Raw genomic sequence first — 21286 nt, 5'->3', positions numbered from 1 at the left:
ACCAGGAGTCTGATTTATAGCCATTGAAAAGCAAGAAGTAATATAGTAAAATTTTGCCTGGCTACAGGCTTTGGAAGACTGGAGTATTTTGACTTAATTCTATTAACTTCGAAGGGTGAAGGTGAAAAAAATTCAAAACTTTAATTTCCTGTTGAATGCAATTTGAAAATATAGCCAATGATTCCACTTTTCTTCTCAAGTAAGTTTGGACATTCTGACCTACTTGGTGTTTTATTATAGAACTCCTAGTGTGTCTGAGACTTACATTGTGAAGATCCTTTTCTAAGACTTTCCATGTAAGAGGATTTAAATGATATTGGATGAGATCAGGCTGGATGAGAACTGATACCTGTAAATATACGTTTTTAGATGAAACCTCTGATTGCCACTCGTTTTCTTATTGAACTCATAAAAATAAAACACACTGGCTGGAGGGTGGGAGCAGGAAGGAGATTTATGTCTTTTAATTGCATGTCATTGTTTCATATTGAGACAGAACATACGGTATCTATGGCTTTGGACCTACAGAAGGAAACACATTTTTCTACCTGCTGTATGGCAGAGATTCTTGAACACCTGGAGGGACTACTGCAGCACAGATTGCTGAGCCCTACTCCAGAGTTTCTGATTCATCAGGTCCAGGGTGGAGCCTGAGAATTTGCATTTATAAGAAGTTCCCAGGTGCTGCTGGAGCTGCTAGTCTAGAGACTGTATTTTTGAGAACCACTCTTATATACTAACTACAAATTGCAGAACTCTAGAAAAAAGCTTAGTTTGGTCTGGGATAAGAAGCACACAGGTAATGGAGCAAATCATGAAATATTCAACCCTTGATCCCAGCCTAGTGTGGAATCCAGGTAACAAGAAGTACACAGTGACATAACACAATTCTTGGTTTCCATGATTGCAAGTCATAGCCAGGTATCGAGTGAGAAATTCAGTTTCATTCACAGGGCTCAGAGAGGCCAGGTGATTCTAGAAAAATAGAATTTAGTCATTAACCTCGCGAGAGTAGGAGTTACTTATGTCCTTTTTCTCTCCCCTATCACTTAGCATTTAGCCTTACTTTAGAAGGGGCTTGTATTTGTTTTAAACTGGTAAAGGGCTTTGAGTGCTTATTAAATGGAAAGCTTTGTGTATTTATTTATTTATTTAGAGACCGAGTCTTATTCTGTTGCCCAGGCTGAAGTGCAGTGGCACGATTTTGGCTCACTGCAACCTCCACCTCCCTGGTTCAAGCGATTCCCCTGCCTCAGAGTCCCAAGTAGCTGGGATTACAGGCATCCGCCACCATGCCCAGCTAGTTTTTGTATTTTTAGTAGGGAGAGGGTTTCATCATGTTGGACAGGCTGGGTGGGTCTTGAACTCCTGACCTCAGGTGATCCACCCACCTCAGCCTCCCAAAGTGCTGGGATTTCAGGCAATAACCATCATGCCTGGCTTGGTTTTTCTCCCAAAGACTTAGGTTCATACACTACAAATCCTTACATGTGAGAAAACTCAGCTGCAGACAGCGCTGTACTATACCCAGCATGCTGCCAGGCAGTTTGAAGGTGGGAATCTGGGCACCCCGTCATCCTTCTACTTAACACTTTGACAGGCCTTTAGGGGAAGTCCTTTGGGCCACATTTCAACCTCTCTCATTCCAGAACAGGCCAAGGATCTGGCCAGCTGCCTGCAGTATTCCCGACAGTGTGTGGGAGAGCTGGAGCGGAGCAGAAGAAGGGGAATAGGATGAGTCAACCACTTAACTGTACCCTGGAAGCCCGGCTTTCCAGATGGAGGAGTGAGCCTAAAGGTCCCTTCTGCAGGAAGGCATGTCCCACCCAGAAGGCAGCATGGGCCATTTCTCACTGCTTTTGTGTGTGGTCGTTAGAGGCAGCCTGGGGCTATGTCGGCTGCTGTGGGTGAGTTGGGGGGCACTGTGGGAAGCAAGCACTGGACATGGAGCTTGGAGGCCAAATGCCTGCCCTGCCCTTATCTGGCTGTGGCGTTGACCAAGTCCTAGGTGGGGGTTAGGGTACTTGTACCACGAAGATATAGAAGAGTATCTTTAGTATGTTACCATTTGTGTAGAGAGTGGGAACACATGTGTGTGTGTGTCTGTGTGTGTGTGTGTCTGGGTGTGTGTGTGTGTACTATGATAATACACATAAAACGTGTCTGCAAGGATTCGTAAAAAACTCAGGAGAGAGGAACAGGGTGGCTGGGAGATATTTCCATTCTGTATTTTCTGAGTTTTGGACTATGCCAATGTACTCTTCAAAAAGTGAACAGGAGATTTTCCCCCTTTCTATCTGTGCCCCCACCCCAGCTGTTAAACGTGGAGGGCATCCAGGTTCTTGGCGTCTTGAACAAAGAATTGGACAAAACGCACAAATAAAGCAAGGAAGGAAAGAAGGGATTTATTGAAAATGAAAGCACACTCCACAGCGTGGGAGCGTGCCCGAGCACAGGGGCTCAAAGGCCCCGTTACAAAATTTTAGGGGGTTTCATGACCTCCCTAGAGGATTCCATTGGTTACTTCAGGTACGCCCTATGTAACTGGAGAGGATGAAGTAAAGTTACAAAGTCATTTACACGTACGCCCTATGGAGAGGATATTTCCCGTTATAGCTGAAATGTGAACTGGCCTTATGTTCCCTGCCTCCAGACCCTATTTTCCTGCCTCACACTGAAAAAATGGGCATGGAGAATCAGATATACCTGGATGTTCAGATCCCAGCTCTATCTGAGTGATCTTGGGCAAGCACTTAACCTCTAATACCCTATGTTTTTCATCTGCACAACAGAGGTGATAATAGTAACTGTCTGCTATGGTGGTTGTGAGGATTAATGGGGTTGTTAGCATGGTGCCTGGTGAAGCACTCAGTAAAGGTTCAAACAGTTGTAGTCATAATGGTAAGAACAATAGCAATATTTTCTGATGTCTCTGGGCCTCTGCTAACCAGCTATAAATTCGATCTCTTTCCCTGTCCCTTCCACCCTTACTGAGTTCTTTGAGAAACAAATGAGACCATGGGCTTGGAAATGCCTTGAAAACATGTCAGGCATGATTGAGAGTGACGAAGTGTTACTGTGGAATAGTCACTGTAGCTGTGGTTCCTGGTCGGCCAGCTGCTCCTCTGCCTGCTGTATCCTGACTTCACCTTTCTGTATTTGCAGGACAACAACCAGTTAAGCAGAGACAGAGATGCCCTCAGGCTGCAGTTAGACAAGAACAACCAGAATGGGGGAAGGTGGAATGGGAGGTCTGGGGCCCTTAGCGTGGGTGGTGTGCTGGGAGGTGGGAGGGGTGCAGGTGAGCATGGTGAGGTGGTCGTACAGGTTTGCATGCATGCACCGCTAAGCTCTAGTGCCATCTGTGCCCCTGACTCATGCTGTAGCCTCGGGCAACTCATGGCTTCTCTCTGGCCTGTCACCTGTGACATTTGATTCCTGGGGTCCCTTACAGTACAACGGTTCTGTGGTTGTGGGGCGAGGGTAGAGGGTTGATCACCAAAGCAATCCTTTCTGTTCTTGGTTCATTCCTTTCTCTGCTGCCTCTGGCCATAGCAACAGCAATAAGGAGCGGAAGCAGGAGAACTCAGCTTAGGCAGAGCAGCTTCAAGTCACACTGACCCACAAGGCAGGGATGCAGTGTAACTTGGAGGAGCTGAAAAACAAACTGGAGATCGCCGACCTCTCGCTTCAGCAGGCAAGAGGCTGCAGCTCCAGGGTAGTGGGAGCCCCATCCAGCTGGGGCCATGGTCTAGGGATCATGCTGGGTATGGGAAGGCTCCAGCCAAGAGCTGGAATATTTGAGTCCTTGTTCTGCTCCTGCCATAGAATCCTCTAGAGACTGCTAAAAAATCTACAAATTGAGGCCCTGTCATAGGCCTGGGGAATCAGACTCTTAAGATTAGGGCTTAAAAATTTTTTTCTTAAAGCATCATGGATGAAAACCATTATTTTATAGATTACATTTATATGGCTAGCTCATGAGTCTGTTTATTTCCTTCTGAGGTTCAAGCCAACACTTTCACTATTCCATGGTAACAATAGAGAGTTGTGATCATCTTTTTTTTTTTTTTTTTTTTTTTTTTTTGAGATGAGGTCTCACTCTGTGACCCAGGCTGGAGTGTGATGGTGCTATCTCAGCTCACTGCAACCTCCACCTCCCAGGCTCAAGCTATTCTCCTGCCTTAGCCTCTTAAACAACTGGGATTACAGGTGCATGCTACTGTACCTGGCTAATTTGTATTTGTAGAGATGGGGCTTCGCCATGTTTCCCAGGCTTGTCTGGAACTCCTGAGCTCAAGGAATCCACCTGCTTCAGCCTCCCAAAGTTTTGGGATTACAGGCATAAGCCACCATGCCCGGCCTGAGATCTCTTTAAAATTATTTAATTTTTTGTTTCTAAAGCAAAGCTGCTTGACAGAGATCTTTACTGACTGAGTTGTAGATGGAGCCTAGCCCTAGCCCTTTTAAAGGCACTGTGTGGAACGGTCCGGGCTCCCCAGATCTAAACTTCTCCAGCTTCACCATCCGGTTATCTAGCTCTGCGAAGCCCTGGATGCTAACCAGCAGTTACAGCAGGCCATGGAGGAGCGGGCACAGCTGGAAGCATACCTGGGGCACGTGAGGCTTTGCAGAGGGAGGATGTGGAAGGAAGATGACCCCAGGTGGCCAGGAGTAGGTGAGGACCAGTGACAGCCCTTCCTAACTTCTGTGTCAATTCTCGCAGGTGATGGAATGGCTGCAGTATCTACAAATAGAGAGACCAGTACGCTGAGTATCTCCATGGAGAGCATGCACTGTGTGGCAGAGGATGCAGGAGATGTCGGAGCAGGTGAGACCTGACCCTTCAGTCCACCTTAGAGAAGTCACTTGATCGTTCTGAGCATCTGTGCAATGGGAGGAGCACAGCCAGAGGTGATCATGGGCTGGGCTTTGTGGAGCTGGGGGCAGAGAGGGAGATGGTAGCCTGTCCAGTCACCAGCCTATCTCTCCAGGGCCCTTTCCCCTGTGCTTCCAGGAGGTTCACATATTGAAGGAGAAGAAGCATGATGCACATCGGGTACAGAAGCTGGAGATGAGCTTGGCTGAACTGAAGAACCAGATGGGTGAGCTGGGGTTGGGGTGACCTCAAAGCAGGACTGGCATCAGAGAGCTGTGGGGGTGGCATAGAAGGCCCCAGGGAGGTGGGTGCATGGAAGGGCTTTGAGGCAGAGGGAAAGAGGTCGGTGCCAGGAGACCGCAAGTCTTGTAATCTCCATAAGCCTCAGTATCCCCATCGGCAAAGAGGGAGGAGTGCCCATTGTCAGCCACCCACAGTGCTCTCTATCTGAAAGCGGCTTGGAAGATTGGCTACCATCCGGGTGTAAGGAATCACTAGCAGGGAGGCCAAGTTAGGGAAGCCTGAGAGGAACTGTGCACCAAGAGGAGGGTTTTCTTTTTTTTTTTTTTTTTTTTTTTTTTTTTTTTTTTTTTTTGAGAATCCAGAGGCCCTTATTATCTGCTTCCTTTCTCAGCTGAACTCCCATGCCTGGAGCCCCCAGCAGCAGCTACAAGCCAAGGCTGAGCACCTGCAGAAGGAGCTGGAGAGTCTGGCATGACAGCTCCAAGCCCAGGTAGAAGACAATCAGGGCTTGAGTCAGCTGAACCGGGAGCAGGAGAGGCTGTGGGAGCAGGAAGAGAGGCTGCTGGAGCAGAAGGCCGAGCTCTGGGAGGAGCAGGCAGAGGCGCGCAGGCAAACCTTCCAGAATGACCGCACCACCATCAGCCTCACGCTCTCCCAGAACCACAAGCCGAAGGAGCAGCTGGCTGAGAATGAAGGAAATGGTAACCCCTACCCCATCCAGGAAGGGCTGGGAGGCAGGCACCAGCCTCTGGGGAAGGGAGGTGCGAGGCCGGAGACACCTCCAGCCTGGGGGATAGGTGACCCCAGCACCCTCCAGGGCAGTGCTGTGACTATTTCTTTCCTCCTGCCCTCTGAATTTTAGAGGTGGGTAGCCCTGGGCTCTTCCCAGGCCTGGACATCATCATCCCAGCTAGAGGCATGGAGCTCCCCAATCACAGGCAAAGAGACAGTGGTATAAGAGTCTCCTTAGATTGAAACTGAATTCCGGCCTCGGCTCCACTGCTCACCATTGAACTACTTAGCATCTCTAAGTCTCAGTTTCTTTCACTTAAAAAGGAAGTTAGAATTTTCCTTGTGGAGGTGCTGAGGATTAAATTAGATAATACGTGGAAACATTAGGCATGTAGCACACTTAGCAGATGGTGGTCGGCTCCCTCTGCTTTTTCACCAGTCTGTGGCCTACAGTTTAAATGGTGGGGAAGGAGGCATGAGGCTCTAGGCAAGGGATGCAGTCACTTAGGCCTGGAGCAAGGGGCCAGGAGCCTGAGCAGGCGACAGCTCCACAGTGCCCTCGCTACCCTATTTATGGGCCCAGAATCTGGAAGCCAGCCACCGCCTGCCCTGATGCCCAGGGTCTTCCTGCAGGTGGAGCTGAAGAGCCAAGAGGCTCAGAGTCTGCAGTGGCAGCCAGACCAGTACCTGGGTCACCTACAGCAGTAAGTGGCAGCCTATCAGCAGCTGACCTCTGAGAAGGAGGCACTGCACAGGCAGTTACTGCTGCAGACCCGGCTCGTGGACCAGCTGCAGCAACAGGAAGCTCGGGGCAAAGCAGTGGCCGAGATGGTCTGGAAAGAGTTTCAGGAGGCCGAGATGGTCTGGAAAGAGTTTCAGGAGACCCAGATGAGGGAGTCGCTGAGGGCTGGGCCCCGAGGGCGACAACCTGGCAACCTCCATGCCTTCTCACTCTCTTTCCTGGCCCCTTAGGAGCACCTGGAAGCTACCAGCCAGCAGAACCTGCAGCTACAGGCCCAGATGAGCCTCATGGCTCTCCCTGGGGAAGGTACAGGAGATCACTCAGAGGAAGAGGAGAGAGCCCCAGGAGGAAGTGGGGACTGTTAGCAGCGTAGGACTGAGGAGTTGGAAGAGAACTTTAGAACAGCTGGTCATTATGCTGACCAGGTGTCTGCACTAAGTTCGGCATTAATATGGTGACCTCCCAGGAGCGGGGGACCACCAGGTTGCCTGAGGATGGGTGAACTGGCCCAGATCAGAAAGGGAGCAGGTCAGAACTCCCACACCAATGGCTAGTGGGACTGTGCCTGGGCAATATCCCGAGACGTTGGCTCTTAAAAAAAATAAATAAATGAAAATAAAGAACAGCTACTCATTCCCCTCTGGGAAGAGGCTGGCCCTCGGTTACACAGTGAGGGTGGGGACAGGGTGGGCCCACTGTGCCTCCCTTTTTGGGTTGTCTGAGGACCCCTCTGGCCACCCCCACCCCCCACAGGAGATGGACTGGGCAGGGAGAAGGAGGAGAAGGAGGAGAGAGATGAGGAGGAGGGGGGAGGAAGAGGGGCGGAGGAGGGGGCGGAGGAGGAGGAGGGGGAGGAAGGGAGGGAGGAGGAAGGGGGAGGAGGAGGAGGAGGAGCAGCCGCCTTGGCCCATGCTGAGCATCCTGGAGGACCTGGAGAGCCGGGAGGCCATGGTGAGCCTGACTCCCGCTGCCCCACCTTTGCTGCCTCCCTCTGTGGTCCCTCCCAAACCCTCTTTTGCTCTTTGTTTCCTGCCCTCTGGTTTCTCTGGACCCTCGTGCCTTCCCTGGGAGCCAGTGGTCGGACATCATTTCACCTGTGACCCACAGGTGCACCCTCTGAGGCCCCAAAGGAAGGGCTCCTCTCCGCCTCCCTGCCACATTTGTCCTGTGTATCCCCCTACAAGAATGCGTACCTCTTGCCTGCAGGTGGCCTTTTTAAACTCGGCTTTAGCCAGTGCCAAGGAGAAGCAGCCGGCACTGCCGCATGGGCAGCTGAAGGAGTAAAGCGTGCACTGCCAGCACCTGGCTCACCCAGTGACCTTGGCCCAGAAGGAGCCAGAGGCAGCAGCCCAAACCCCAAGGACCAGGGACAATTCTGCATGTGGGGAGACCAACCAGGCTTTCTCCATGTTGGCCAGACTGGTCTTGAACTCCTGACCTTAAGTGATTGGCCCTCCTCGGCCTCCCAAAGTGCTGGGATTGCAGGAGTGAGCCACCACACGCAGTCCAATGAAGACCTTTTTACAATTTGCAGTTCAGATTGTGGAAAATTTGAGCTACTAATTAACAAGAGTTTACTCTTTACATGAATATTGTCAGATTCATCTTTTAATAAACAACATTTAGATTTTTATTTAATGTCATTCACCTTTCTGCAGGGTATGGACAGTGGATTTGCAGCTGTAGAAGATTAAATTTATGTTTCTGATCAAGCCTGGAGAGGTGGTAAATAGAGATATGGCCCAGAGTATTTATAGGTCCAGTAAAAATCTGGACAAGGACATGTATGGTGATGACCTAGAAGCCAGAATAAAGACTAACAGGTATCAAGCGGTACAACTCCACTCCAGTGTTTACACCAGTGAAAACAAAATAGTTCATGGTCTTTTCTCGTATTCCCTAGATTTGTTCCCGACAAGTTTTCTGGTTCAGACCATAGGCTGAGAGGCTGAGAAGGACCAGTTCAGTTTGAGAAAGATGCTTTTGGTTTAGACAAGTTTTTGGAAGAAGCCAGAAAGCATGGTGGCTCTCAAAGACCTTCAGCAGCCGCCCCAAAGAACATGAGCATGAAGACAAGAAGAGGAGGAAGGAGCAGACACACGTATCTTCAAAGCAAATGAACTGTGATTATCCATAACCCTAATGATGCAAGTCCCATGGGGCAACACTTTGTGAATGGTCAGGATACAAACCAAATCTCGATGCTACGTTTTATTATTGGAGAAGGCGGGGGCGGGGAGGGGATGGGGATAGAACATTTTACTTTGAATTATTTAGTTGTTTTAAAGAGTGGGTTGTATTTGTGCTTCTCCCACCTTTCAGCATTTGTAGAACACGCTGGCCCACATACACAATCAAGACCACTTCCTTTTGTGTGACACTAGCAGTTCGGGTTAATATTTTGTGTAAGAACAGCTGCTTATGAGTCAAATCACCCCAACAGCAGTGAGGAGGAGGAGGTTCACATATTGGAACTGTCCTGCCAAATAAATGTGGCCCTTGTGCTGTGTTTTAATTTGGAGTGGGTAAAATAAGCTCTTGATGGGTGCAAATATTTGTTTCAAATAAAAACCTTTAGACAAAATTCTCAGTTATGTTTCCTTTATGTAATAGGCTGGAACAGTCTCAAAAATCTTCCTCTTCATCAGATGTTTGCAAAACTTTAGGCCTTTGAGCTTGAACCTGGAGCTGAAAAAAATAAGCACTGTAAGGAAGGAAAGGCAATGTCTGCAAACACATTCGAGCTGAAAATCGCCTTTTTATGAGGGAGTCAGTAAAAAGAACTCAAGCAGTTTTTATTTGTACCTTGTTCTTTTGTTTTCTCCTCAAATTCCCCTTACCATCTTTGTTGTTCTTATGACTCCCTCACCCTCCATTAAAAATTGCAAATTGGGCAAGTCACAGTGGCTCAGTCCTATGACCCCAGCACTGTGGGAGGCTGAGGCAAGAGGACAGCTTGAGGCTAGGAGTTCAAGACTGACCTGCAGCATAGAAAGGCCCAGTCTCAATAAAAACAAATAAAAAGTAAAATAGTAAATCAGCTTGGCCCAATATCACATAATAAATGGTAAAGGCAAGATTTCAGCCCCAGCTTACCTGACTTGAAAAGTGTGCTGCTGTGTCTACCGTTTTCTATATATCTTGCTAACCATTATGGGTCTTCTTGTACTTCTCCTTTAAAACTAGGAACTCTTCCACCCCACCATTCTAACAAGCATGAAGGCAGCTTCAGTTACAAATCTCTCAAAGTCCCCATCATTCCACATTTATGATCTATTTGATACATAACCAGATAGTAGCTGCATGTATATCATAGATGTATCTGGTATACAAACAGATTGACATTGACTCCATCTAGAATATGATTTTCCTGTTGTAGTGCATTCTGAAGTTCTTCTGAAGAAAACTGAACCGAACCCGAACCTCTGTGAAAGCCAGTCTCCTTGTCCTAGAAATTCAAAATATGGGAAAAGATTAATCATGAACTTGAGAAAGTTTCAATGAGCTCCAAATCAAACTGCCAAATTTTTCATCGGCCACAGTCGGGTTGATTATTTATTGTTTGAGACAGGGTCTCGCTCTGTGGCCCAGGCTGGACTGCAGTGGTGTGAACATGACTCACTGCAGCCTCAACTTCCCTGCAGCCTCAACTTCCTGGGTTCAAGGGATCCTCCCACCTCAGCCCCTTCAGTAGCTGGGATCATACGTGCACACCACCATGCCTGGTTAATGTTTTGTATTTTTTGCAGAGATGGTGTCTTGCCGTGTTGCCCAGGCTGGTTTCAAACTGCTGGGCTAGAGCAATCCTCCCACCTGGGCCTCCCAAAGTGCTGGAATTACAGGTGTGAGCCACCGTGCCCAGCCTCAAATCAGATTCCAGACATTTAGAAATGTCAGTAACCTTGCTTCATACCCTTCCTCATTACCCAAGGCTAAATCCCTATGTTCATGAACTTACTCTGTTTTCCTCACTGCCATAGAAAAGATATGGGTAATGAGCTTTCCGTGTCATTCTAGATGCAAACCATATTAACAGTAATAGCCAAGGGAGATTTTGATCAGAACTCTTGTTTCTAACCTCATTTCTAGAAACTAGAAAATTAGGCCTCAAATCCTAGGCGCACCTATGATCATTTCTGAGCCCAGTCACCCTCATCACCAGCACTACCATCATCACATGTTCCTAATGATAAACAAGAAATGACAACATTTAGCCCTTACTTAACCTCATTACAGACTTCTGGTTAATTTAAACAATTTTGTTACTTTCCCTTTGAGCAAACGGAAGACTTCTGTGCTTTTCTGAGATGGAGTCTCACTCTGTTGCCAGGCTGGAGTGCAGTGGCGCGATCTCGGCTCACTGCAACCTCCAACTCCCTGATTCAAGCTATTCTTGAATCCTCAGCCTCCTGAGTAGCTGGGATTACAGGCATGCACCACCATGCTCAGTTAATTTTTGTATTTTTAGTAGAGACGGGGGTTTCACAATGTTGGCCAGGCTGGTCTCGAACTCTTGGCCTCAAGTGATCTACCTGCCTTGGCCTCCCACAGTGCTAGGATTACAGGTGTGAGCCACCGCGCCCAGCCTACATTACCACAGCTGCAAAGAAAAAAACAGTTTCAGTGAGGTATGTGTAAACTCTGTGTACTCACATCACACCCTAGAAAGCCCACAGAAAAATGCAGCCCAGGATAAATGTATCGACTGACTTCTAAACCCTCACAAGAAAGCTAAGGAAATGTAATTAATATAAAAATAATGTTTTATTAGTTATAAATCTAAGAAAGGTACTCAATGAAGATAAAACTGAAAATATTCTCTGCCGATTATTAGACATCTATTAGAGATCATTAGCATACTATAGTAGGCAGAATTCTAAAATGGGTCCCGTGATCTCCACACATTCCCCATGTTACACCCTATACAATCCCCTCATTTTGAGTGTAGGCAAGACCTGACTTGTTTCTTGTTGTTGTTGTTGTTGTTGTTGTTGAGATGGAATCTCACTTTGTCACCCAGGCTGGAGTGCAGTGGCACGATCTCAGTTCACTGCAGCCTCCACCTCCCGGGTTCAAGTGATTATCCTGCCTCAGCCTCCCCAGTAGCTGAGATTACAGTTGGTGGGATTAGCCACCACACCTGGCTAATTTGTTTTGTACATGTTTAGTAGAGATGGGGTTTCACCATGTTGGCCAGGCTAGTCTCGAACTCTTGACCTCAAGTGATCTGCCCGCCTCGGCCTCCCAAAGTGCTAGGATGGGAAACCTGACTTGTTTCTAACCAAAAGAATATAGCAAAAGTGATGGGATGTCACTCCTGCGTTATGTTCTATATAAGATACCATCTAAGCAGACTGGACAAGCCCTTGCTGGCTTTAAAGAAGCAAGCTGCCATGTTGTAACACAGTCTACAGATAAGCCAGGCAACAAGGAGCTTCAGGCAGTCCCTAGGGGAGAGCAGCTGCCAACTCAGAGCCAAAAGTCATCAAGGAAACAGACCTCAGTCCTACAGTTAAAGGTGAATTCTGCCAGCCACGTTGAGGGCGCTTGGAAGTCAGTCTTTTTCCCCAGTTGGCCCTTTGATGAGACACACTACAGCCCCAGCTGACACCTGGATTATAGCGATGTGAAACCCTAAGGAGAGGACCCAGCTAAACTGTGCCCAGCTGTGAGATATGTGTTATTTTCAGCCATTATGCTTGTGGTATTTTGTTATACAACAATAAAAAAGCTAACACAGATACCTATAAAACTTTTTTATTTTTTAATAAGTATCACTCAAAATGTTACAATAAAGACTTTAGACCAGACACAGTAGCTCACGCCTGTAATTCCCAGCACGTTGAGAGGCCAAAGCAGGAAGACTGCTTGAAGCCAGCAGTTCAAGACCAGCCTGGGCAACATGGCAAGACCCCCATCTCTATAAAAATAGGCCTGGCGCAGTGGCTTACAGTTGTAATGCCAGCAGTTTGGGAGGCCAAGGTGGGTGGATCACTTGAGTCCTGGAGTCTGAGACCAGCCTGGGCAACACGGTGAGACCCTGTCTCTATAAAAATAGGCCAGGCATGGGCCAGGCGCGGTGGCTCATGCCTGTAATCCCAGCACTTTGGGAGGCTGAGGTGGGCAGATCACGAGGTCAGGAGATCGAGACCATCCTGGCTAACATGGTGAAACCCCGTCTCTACTAAAAAATACAAAAAATTAGCCAGGCACTGTGGCAGGCACCTGTAGTCCCAGCTACTCAGGAGGCTGAGGCAGGAGAATGGTGTGAACCCAGGAGGCGGAGCTTGCAGTGAGCTGAGATAGCGCCACTGCAGTCTGGCCTGGGCGAAAGAGCGAGACTCAGTCTCTAAAAAAAATAAATAAATAAAAGATTGCAATATATGATAATCATTTTTAAAGTATTTGATTAAACCTGATAGGTTTTCCAGAAATGAAAAAAAAATCAATTTTAAAACCAAAGCTGATTTTCAGTAAATTTCAAAATGTAAATCAGCCCTATCCAGAATATAACTTCTTTAAAACTTTATCTTAAGGAGTCATTTTATAACAGTATAACTATTAAAAACTGTAACTGTTATTTTAATGTTTTGAAATAAATTAAAACATTTTAAAATATGAATACTGTAGCTTAAAAGAAAGAAACTAGAGAAGGAAAAGTAGAAAAAGAAATGCCAATTCCAGTCCAAAGCTTTATTTGTCAAGTTTTCTTAGAATAACTTTTACCTATTTACAAATTCTTGTAAATAGAATCAATAATGGAAATACTGAAAGATTTTTGCCTAAAGTGTCATTATTGAATACTGCTGTGATGTTATTGTAATGTAATAAATTATTGTTGCAAAGTGCTGTTTTTGACTTAAAATTTTATTTTGTGTGTCTTGAAAACCATAGTATTAAAGGTATCGAGATTGTGCAAATGCTGGGCACACTTGGCATGAGATAATGTTTTTATTTTTACAAAATTGTAATATAACTATGCAAGTGTTTATTAAAAGAACACAAACTGAAAAAGTTATGGGATTAAAAAAAGTAATGGGATTAAAAAAGTTATGAGATGTTCTGCATGGTGGTTCACGCCTGTAATCCCAGCAATTTGGGAGGCCGAGGCGGGCAGATCACGAGGTCAGGAGGTCAACACCATCCTGGCTAACACGGTGAAACCCCGTCTCTGCTAAAAATACAAAAAATTAGCCGGGCATGGTGGCACACCCCTGTAGTCCCAGCTACTTGGGAGGCTCAGGCAGGAGAATTGCTTGAACCCAGAAGGTGGAGGTTGCAGTGAGCCGAGATCGCACCACTGCACTCCAGCCTCGGCAACAGAGTGAGACTCCGTCTCAAAAAAAAAAAAAAAAAAAAGTTATGGGATTAAAAAAAAAGTTACATTATGGGATAAAAAATGTTATTTAAAAAGGCTGTGGAAAAAAATTGTGGAAAAAAGTTGTGGAAAAATTTATGAAAAAAAAATTATTCCAAAAAAAGTTTTATGAAAAGCTATGGGATTAAAAAAAAGTCATGTGATAAAAATCAAATAAATAAAAGCAGGCCACTGTCAGCAAAACCTGGAGAAGTGCCTAATGGGGGAGACAGGTGCAGATGAGATGAAGATCACTCTCATCCAAAAGCAGGGAACTAGGCCCGGCATGGTGGCTCACTCCTGTAAGCCCAGTATTTTGGGAGGCCGAGGTGAGCGGATCACCTGAGGTCAGGAGTTCGAAACCAGCCTGGCCAACATGATGAAACCCTATCTCTACTAAAAATACAAAAAATTAGCTGGGCATGGTGGTGCGTGCCTGTAGTCCCAGCTACTCAGGAGGCTGAGGCGGGAGAATTGCTTGAACCTGGGAGGTGGAGGTTGTAGTGAGTCCAGATCGCACCATTGCACTCCAGCCTGGGTGACAGAGCAAGACTCCATCTCAAAGAAAAAAAAAGTTATGGAAAAAACTTACGAAGAAAAAGTTATGGGATAAAAAAAGTCATGGGATAAAAATAAAAATAAGGCTGGGCACGGTGGCTCACGCCTGTAAGCCCAGCACTTTGGGAGGTTGAGGCAGATGGATCACCTGAGGTCAGGATTCAAGACCAGCCTGGCCAACATGGAGAAACCTCATCTCTACCAAAACTACAAAAATTAGCTGGGAATGCTGGCGCATGCCTGTAACTCCAGCTGCTCCAGAGACTGAGGCAGGAGAATCACATGAACCTGGGAGGGGGAGGTTGCAGTTAGCCAAGATAGCACCACTGCCCTTCAGCCTGGGCAACAGAGTGAGACTCCGGGGGGGAAAGCAGGAGTGTAATGTAATGCTTCACTCATCTTCTTTAAGCGGCAGTGGGAGTAAATCCCACCACTTTAGGGCAACCTCCATCTCCCACTGCAGCCAAGATTCAATCTAAGGGGGTTAGTGGGAAGAAAGGCTCAGCATAAAATACCATATGAGCTCTCAAAGCCAAGTGTGAGCACAGCGTGTTTTTTGTTTTTTGCTTAACTTTGTATTATACAGCTTTTCAAACATAGAAACGTAGGGAGAAGTTCAGCAAAGTGGCATGTGCCTGTATTCCAGCTATCTGGGGGGCTGAGGTGGGAGGATCACTTGAGCCCAGGAGCTCAAAGCTGCTGTGAGCTATGACTACGCCTCTGCACTCCAACCTGGGCAACAGAGCAACACTCCATCTCTAAATAAAGAAGTAGAATACTAAAATGCAATAAACCCCCATGTACCCATCAGCTTTAACAATTAACAAATGGCCAATCATTTTTTAATTTTTTTATAGACATGGGGTCTTGCTATGTTGCCCAGGCTGGTCTTGAACTCCTGGGCTCAAGTAATCCACCTGCCTCGGTCTGGGATTACAGGTGTGAGCCACCGTGCCTGGCCCAATCTTTTTCCTGAGTGTTCCTACATCTCCCCCTGGGTTATTTTAAAGCAAATCCCAAACATATTTTAGTATTTTTTTTTATTTTTTAAGAGACAGATCGGGCCAGGCATGGTGGCTCGCGCCTACAATCCCAGCACTCAGAGACTGAGGCGGGAAGATCACCTGAGGTCAGGAGTTCGAGACCAGCCTGAACAACATGGAGAAACTCTGTCTCTACTAAAAATACAAAATTAGCCGGGTGCGTGGCACATGCCTGTAATCCCAGCTACTCAGGAGGCTGCAGCAGGAGAATCGCTTGAACCTGGGAGGTGGAGGTTGCAGTGAGCTGAGATCGTGCCATTGCACTCCAGCCTGGGCAACAAGAGCGAAACTCCATCTCAAAAAAAAGAGACAGATCGTGTCACTGCACTCCAGCCTGGGTGATAGATAAAGCCAGACCTTGTCTCAAAAAAAAAAAAAAGAAAAGAAACGGTGTCTCACTCTGTTGCCCAGACTGGGGTTCAGCCTGGCCAACATAGTGAAACCCCGTCTCTACCAAAAATACAAAAATTAGCCGGGCATGGTGGCACTCGCCTGTAATCCCAGTCTACTCGGGAGACTGAGGCAGGAGAATCGCTTGAACCTGGGGCGGCGGGGGGGTTGTGGCGCGGAGCTTGCAGTGAGCCGAGCTCCTCCACTAGGCAAAAGGGCGAGACTCTGTCAGGAAAAAGAAGAAAAGAAAAGAAATACAATACCCGAAAAGTTTTAGTAATTCCTTAAATCAGTTATCTTTGAATTATTATCCAAAAAAGATCCACACATTGAAACATTTTGTTGATACATCTCTTAAATCTCTTTTATTCTTAAGTGTTTTCCCCTCCCACATTTCCCACTTTGTCATTTTTTTGAAGAAGACAGATCATTTGTCCCATATAATTTCCTACATTTTGGATATGGTTGATTTCATACCTTCGATGTCTTAACATATTCCTGCTAATCTCTATATAGCCTATAAACTGGTAGTTAGATCTTGAGGCTTGATTAGGTTCAATTTTTGGCAATAGGTGATGCTCCGTATTTCCTATGCATCTCACCAGGAAATGATATGATGGTATGATTGATCAGAGTTGAGGTATTGTTAGCTAGCCTGATGCATCCGTTATGTCTTTTTTTTTTTTTTTTTTAGGCAAGGTCTAGCTTTGTTGCCCAGGCTGGGGTGCAGTAGCGCGATCGCAGTTCACTGCAACCTCCGCTTCCCTGACTCGAGCGATTCTCCCACCTCAGCCTCTTGAGTGCTGCGACCCCAGGCGCCGCCACCTAATTAATAGACGCGTTGCCTCCGTTTTTTAAATGTCCCTTTCAGGACGCCGTCCCCTTCCTGGTACGCGAAGCGCTGGGAGCGAAAGGGACTTCCGGGAGATCTAGGAAGTCGCTTCTCTTTCTGGCGGGAGGCGGGGTTCTCCCCGTACGCTGCGGAGTCTCTGCGGGGTGTAGACCGGAATCCTGCTGACGGGCAGAGTGGATCAGGGAGGGAGGGTCGAGACACGGTGGCTGCAGGTCTGAGACAAGGCTGCTCCGAGGTAGTAGCTCTCTTGCCTGGAGGTGGCCATTCATTCCTGGAGTGCTGCTGAGGAGCGAGGGCCCCTCTGGGGTCTCTGGAAGTCGGTGCCCAGGCCTGAAGGATAGCCCCCTTGCGCTTCCCTGGGCTGCGGCCGGCCTTCTCAGAACGAAGGGCGTCCTTCCACCCCACGGCGCAGGTGACCGCTGCCATGGCTTTTCCCCATCGGCCAGACGCCCCTGAGCTGCCTGACTTCTCCATGCTCAAGAGGCTGGCTCGAGATCAGCTCATCTATCTGCTGGAGCAGGTCAGTGCTCGCCTGGCGCCTTTATCGCAGCTACAGTTTAGCACTCATTGGATGCACATTTCTTCCTTGCCGTGCCCCTTTGATCTTGTTCTTGGCCCCTGGTATTGTCCTTGGAGCTTCCCCAGCAGGTGCAGAATGAATCCAGGGAGTAGTAAGAGCTGTTTGGAACCTGGCCAGAGAGTTAATGGAAATCACCCCCCAACCCCGCATACAGGCAAGGGAGACACCATTAGTGCCAGGCATCCCTAGGGACGGAAAGATGGTTAAGACATCTTTGCCATTAGGGATCTTACCACTCCAGTAGGAGCTGTATGAAGCACAAATTATCACACATAGGTGGCAAATGAGTGATAGAGCTAGTGTACCCGAAGAGTTCAGAGTAAGTGATCATTTTTAGCTAGCGTGATGATCTAGGAGCTTCAAGGAGGTGAGTGTGAATAATAAGCATATTTTCTTTGGAGACTAAGCATGCTCCAGGCAGATAGATTGGTAGGAGCAAAGTTGACAAACCAGGGAAAGACAAGGCATGTACAGGGAAGACAGCCATCAGCAGTTACACAGTAGCCACTGAAAAAATTTTTTTTTCCATTTGTGGCATGAGACAATACTTGATGATTCTAATAGTGATGTGTGTGGTGGGGTAAATGGGCAACAAGAAGGCCAGTTAGGAGACCGTAGATCAGACAAGAAATAAAGGCCCACACAAAATTGGTAGCAGTGGGAATGAAGGGAAGTGATGGATTTTTAAGCTATGGTGAAAGAAAACTCGAAGACTTACTGATTGGTTATAAATGTTGAAGGAGAAGCAAAAATGAGTGAGATTTTTAACCTGGGTTATTAGGAAAATAATACTGCTACTGTGATTTGAATGGATTACTTGTGTAATCATTTAGTTATTCATTTTATGTCTGTATTCCTCATTAGATTGGAAGGTGGACAAAGATCATGTTTGTTTTGTTCAACACTACCCAGTGAGTACCTAGCTTAGAGTCAAGCACACACCATGTGCTTAATAAATATTTGTTGTATGAACATTGAATAGAAATGAGAAAAATAATTAGAAAAAGGAACAGGTTTGATGGGGGAAGTTGATTTGTTTGGGTTTGGATGGGGGAAGTTAAGATGCCCGTAAGAAATACAGCTTGTAACATCCAGCAGATAGAAATGTAGAACTGCAGCTCCGTTGTGAGGACTGGAAGGAAGATGGATCAAGCTGAGAACTGCAGGGCATCTTGGACCAGATTTTATTTCTATTTTATTTTATTTATTTTTTTGAGACAGAGTCTCACTCCGTTGCCCAGGCTGGTGTGCAGTGGTGCGATCTTGGCTCACTGCAACCTCCACCTCCCGGGTTCAGGCGATTCTTCTGCCTCAGCCTCCCAAGTAGTTGGGATTACAGGCGCATGCTAGCCCACCTGGCTAATTTTTGTATTTTTAGCAGAGACAGGGTTTCACCATGTTGGCCAGGCTGGTCTCAAACTCCTGACCTCAGGTGATCTGCCCGTCCCGGCCTCCCAAAGTGCTAGGATTATAGGCTTGAGCTACCGCGCCCGGCCTATTTCTCTTTAATACTTAGTGCTTGCACAGTGACATGCACATAAAAGACTTGCAACAAATGTCTGAAGAATTGAAAAGAGGTGCTAGTTAAAGCCACTAGTTCAGGTGAGATCAAGTAGAGGAGACCAAGGAGAGAAACTTGAGCCCACTGGGTGATTCAGCATGGCCAAAGTGGATTTCCAGGCAATAACGTCCTCTCCTAACTTCTGACTTAATTTTTGTTAATGTGCACTGCTATTCAGGCTTGAAATATCAGAATCATCTTTGCCTCTCCTTCACCCTGATACTTAACTGAACCAGTTGCTGAGTTCCGTGGATACTTCTTTACACATAACTTTTTTATGGTGATTGTAAAATAACACTTGCACATTATAGAAAAGGTAAGAAGATCAAGGAAAGTAAAAAGAAAAAAAAATTACTTACAGCCCTACCATAAGTTATAAACACTGTTAACACTGTTAATTTCTTTCAAGTATTAAAAAAAATCTTAGGCTGGGTGCGGTGGCTCATGCCTGTAATCCCAGCACTTTGGGAGGCCGAGGCAGGCAGATCACCTGAGGTTGGGAGTTCGAGACCAGCCTGACCAACATGGAGAAACCCCATCTCTACTAAAAATACAAAATTAGCTGGTCATAGTGGCCCATGCTGGTAATCCCAGCTACTCAAGAGGCTGAGGCAAGAGAATTGCTTGAACCCAGGAGGTGGAGGTTGCGGTGAGCCGAGATCGCACCATTGCACTCCAGCCTGGGCAACAAGAGCAAAACTCCATCTCAAAAAATATATATATATATTACACATTCCATGTATCTCTTAATCTATTTTTGCTCACACCACCACCAGCCTAAATCAGGCCTCTTTCATTGCCACATGCTTGCGCTCCCTGGATGCTTTCATTAACTCCCTAAGTGGACTCCCTGCCTCCTGTTTCTCTGGTCTTCAGATTCCTCTAACATTTCCAGCTGATTGGAATGCTTCAATGCACAGAAGCTTTATTTTTCCCTGTTAATTAGAGGATCAAGGCCACACTCCCCTAAGCTGGCATTTGGAGCCCTTCCTGCTCATTTCTAACCAACTATTTCGGTCTATTTTTCACCATTCACCTACCTCAAGATATCCTACCCTCTGTTGACCATTTTGGGTTTGGGAAACTAAAAAATAAATAAACATTTAAAAAGGCTAAACGTGGTGGCTCACACCTGTAATCCCAGCACTTTGGGAGGCTGAGGCAGGTGGATCACCTGAGGAGGTCAGGGGTTCGAGAACACCCTGGCCAACTTGGCGAAATTCCGTGTCTACTAAAAATACAAAAATTAGCCAGGTGTGGTAGCATGCGCCTGTAATCCCAGCTACTCGGGAGGCTGAGGCAGGAGAATTGCTTGACCCTGGGAGGCAGAGGTTGCAGTGAGCTGAGGTCATGCCACTGCACTCCAGCCTGGGCAACAGAGTAAGACTCTGTCTTTAAAAAAAAAAAAAAAAACAGGCCGGGAGTGGTGGCTCACGCCTGTAATCCCAGCACTTTGGGAGGCTGAGGCAGGTGGATCACGAGGTCAGGAATTCAAGACCAGCCTGGCCAAGATAGTGAAATGCCATCTCTACTAAAAATACAAAAATTAGCCAGGTGTGGTGGCAGACACCTGTAATCTCAGCTACTCGGGAGGCTGAGGCAGAGAATTGCTTGAATCTGGGAGGCGGAGGTTGCAGTGAGCCGAGATCGCACCACTGTACTCCAGCCTGGGTGTCAGGGGGAGACTCCATCTCAAAAAACAAACAAACAAAACAAAACAACAAGTAAGATTTAAAAAAAAGATTTCGTGCCCTCTATACCGTTGACCTTTTGGGCCGGATCATTCTTTGTGGTGGGGGCTGGCCTGTGCGTTGTTGGATGTCTAGCGGCATCCCTGGTCTCTACCCACGAGATGCCAGTAAAACCCCTACCCTGAGTCAGATAACCAAAAATGTGTCTGGACATTGCCAAATGTCCCTCGGAGGGCAAAATCGTCCCCTTACCACACAGCCTATGCTCTCTTTCTGATCTTTGCTGGACTGTCCTCTTCATCCATCCATGTCAACAGCCTACTCATTTGTGAAGGCCTGGTTGAGAGTAAACTCCCAGTGACTTTCCCCTCCCTGTCACTAACTGTGACCTCTCCTTCCTCTGAACAGACGTTGAGATCGGTGTCAGGAGTGGTGGTGCAGGAATCGTATGACAGGGATTGTGGGGTGGGGGAGTGGAAGGGTGATGGGGTGAGGACCGTCCTGGGTTTGCTAAGTTTTCTGCAGTGAACGTGTGCTATTTTATTTTGTACTTAGGAGAAAAATACAAGGTGGGGTTCTGTTGTGTTTGGCTTTGTTCAGCAGGAGACCAGGGGTGGTTGGGAGCCAGAGTGGAGGAGGCAGCAGAGAAGGGGGGTG

At 46.9% G+C, this 21286-nt stretch overlaps 1 protein-coding gene, 1 long non-coding RNA gene and 1 pseudogene across 3 annotated transcripts in view; 2 read left to right on the top strand and 1 right to left on the bottom strand.

Moving 5' to 3' along the window:
- The first annotated feature begins 3307 nt into the window (after positions 1 to 3307).
- LOC100455102 (golgin subfamily A member 2-like) lies at positions 3308 to 6562 on the top strand (annotated as a pseudogene).
- Positions 6563 to 8270: 1708 nt separating this feature from the next.
- On the bottom strand, positions 8271 to 16853 carry LOC112129094 (uncharacterized). Its single transcript, XR_002911522.2, has 3 exons — positions 16732 to 16853; positions 9693 to 10044; positions 8271 to 9284 (listed from the first exon to the last, which is right to left on the bottom strand). It is a non-coding gene; the product is annotated as an uncharacterized LOC112129094 (long non-coding RNA).
- The window catches only part of VPS33B (VPS33B late endosome and lysosome associated), a 23757-nt gene continuing 19303 nt past the window's right edge, over positions 16833 to 21286 (top strand). Inside the window, exon 1 of one of the 2 annotated variants that reach the window (XM_009250172.4) lies at positions 16833 to 17317. In XM_009250172.4, coding sequence (XP_009248447.2) covers positions 17222 to 17317 — 96 coding nt within the window. In that variant the 5' untranslated portion in view covers positions 16833 to 17221. The remainder of the gene's footprint in view (positions 17318 to 21286) is intronic. The other variant, XM_024232780.3, reaches the window with a different exon arrangement.

The sequence above is a fragment of the Pongo abelii genome, chromosome 16 (genome assembly GCF_028885655.2).
Source record: "Pongo abelii isolate AG06213 chromosome 16, NHGRI_mPonAbe1-v2.0_pri, whole genome shotgun sequence".
In the NCBI taxonomy this organism is placed as follows: Eukaryota; Metazoa; Chordata; class Mammalia; order Primates; family Hominidae; genus Pongo; species Pongo abelii.
Note: the sequence above shows the minus strand (reverse complement) of the source record. Positions and strands in the feature narration are given on the sequence as shown.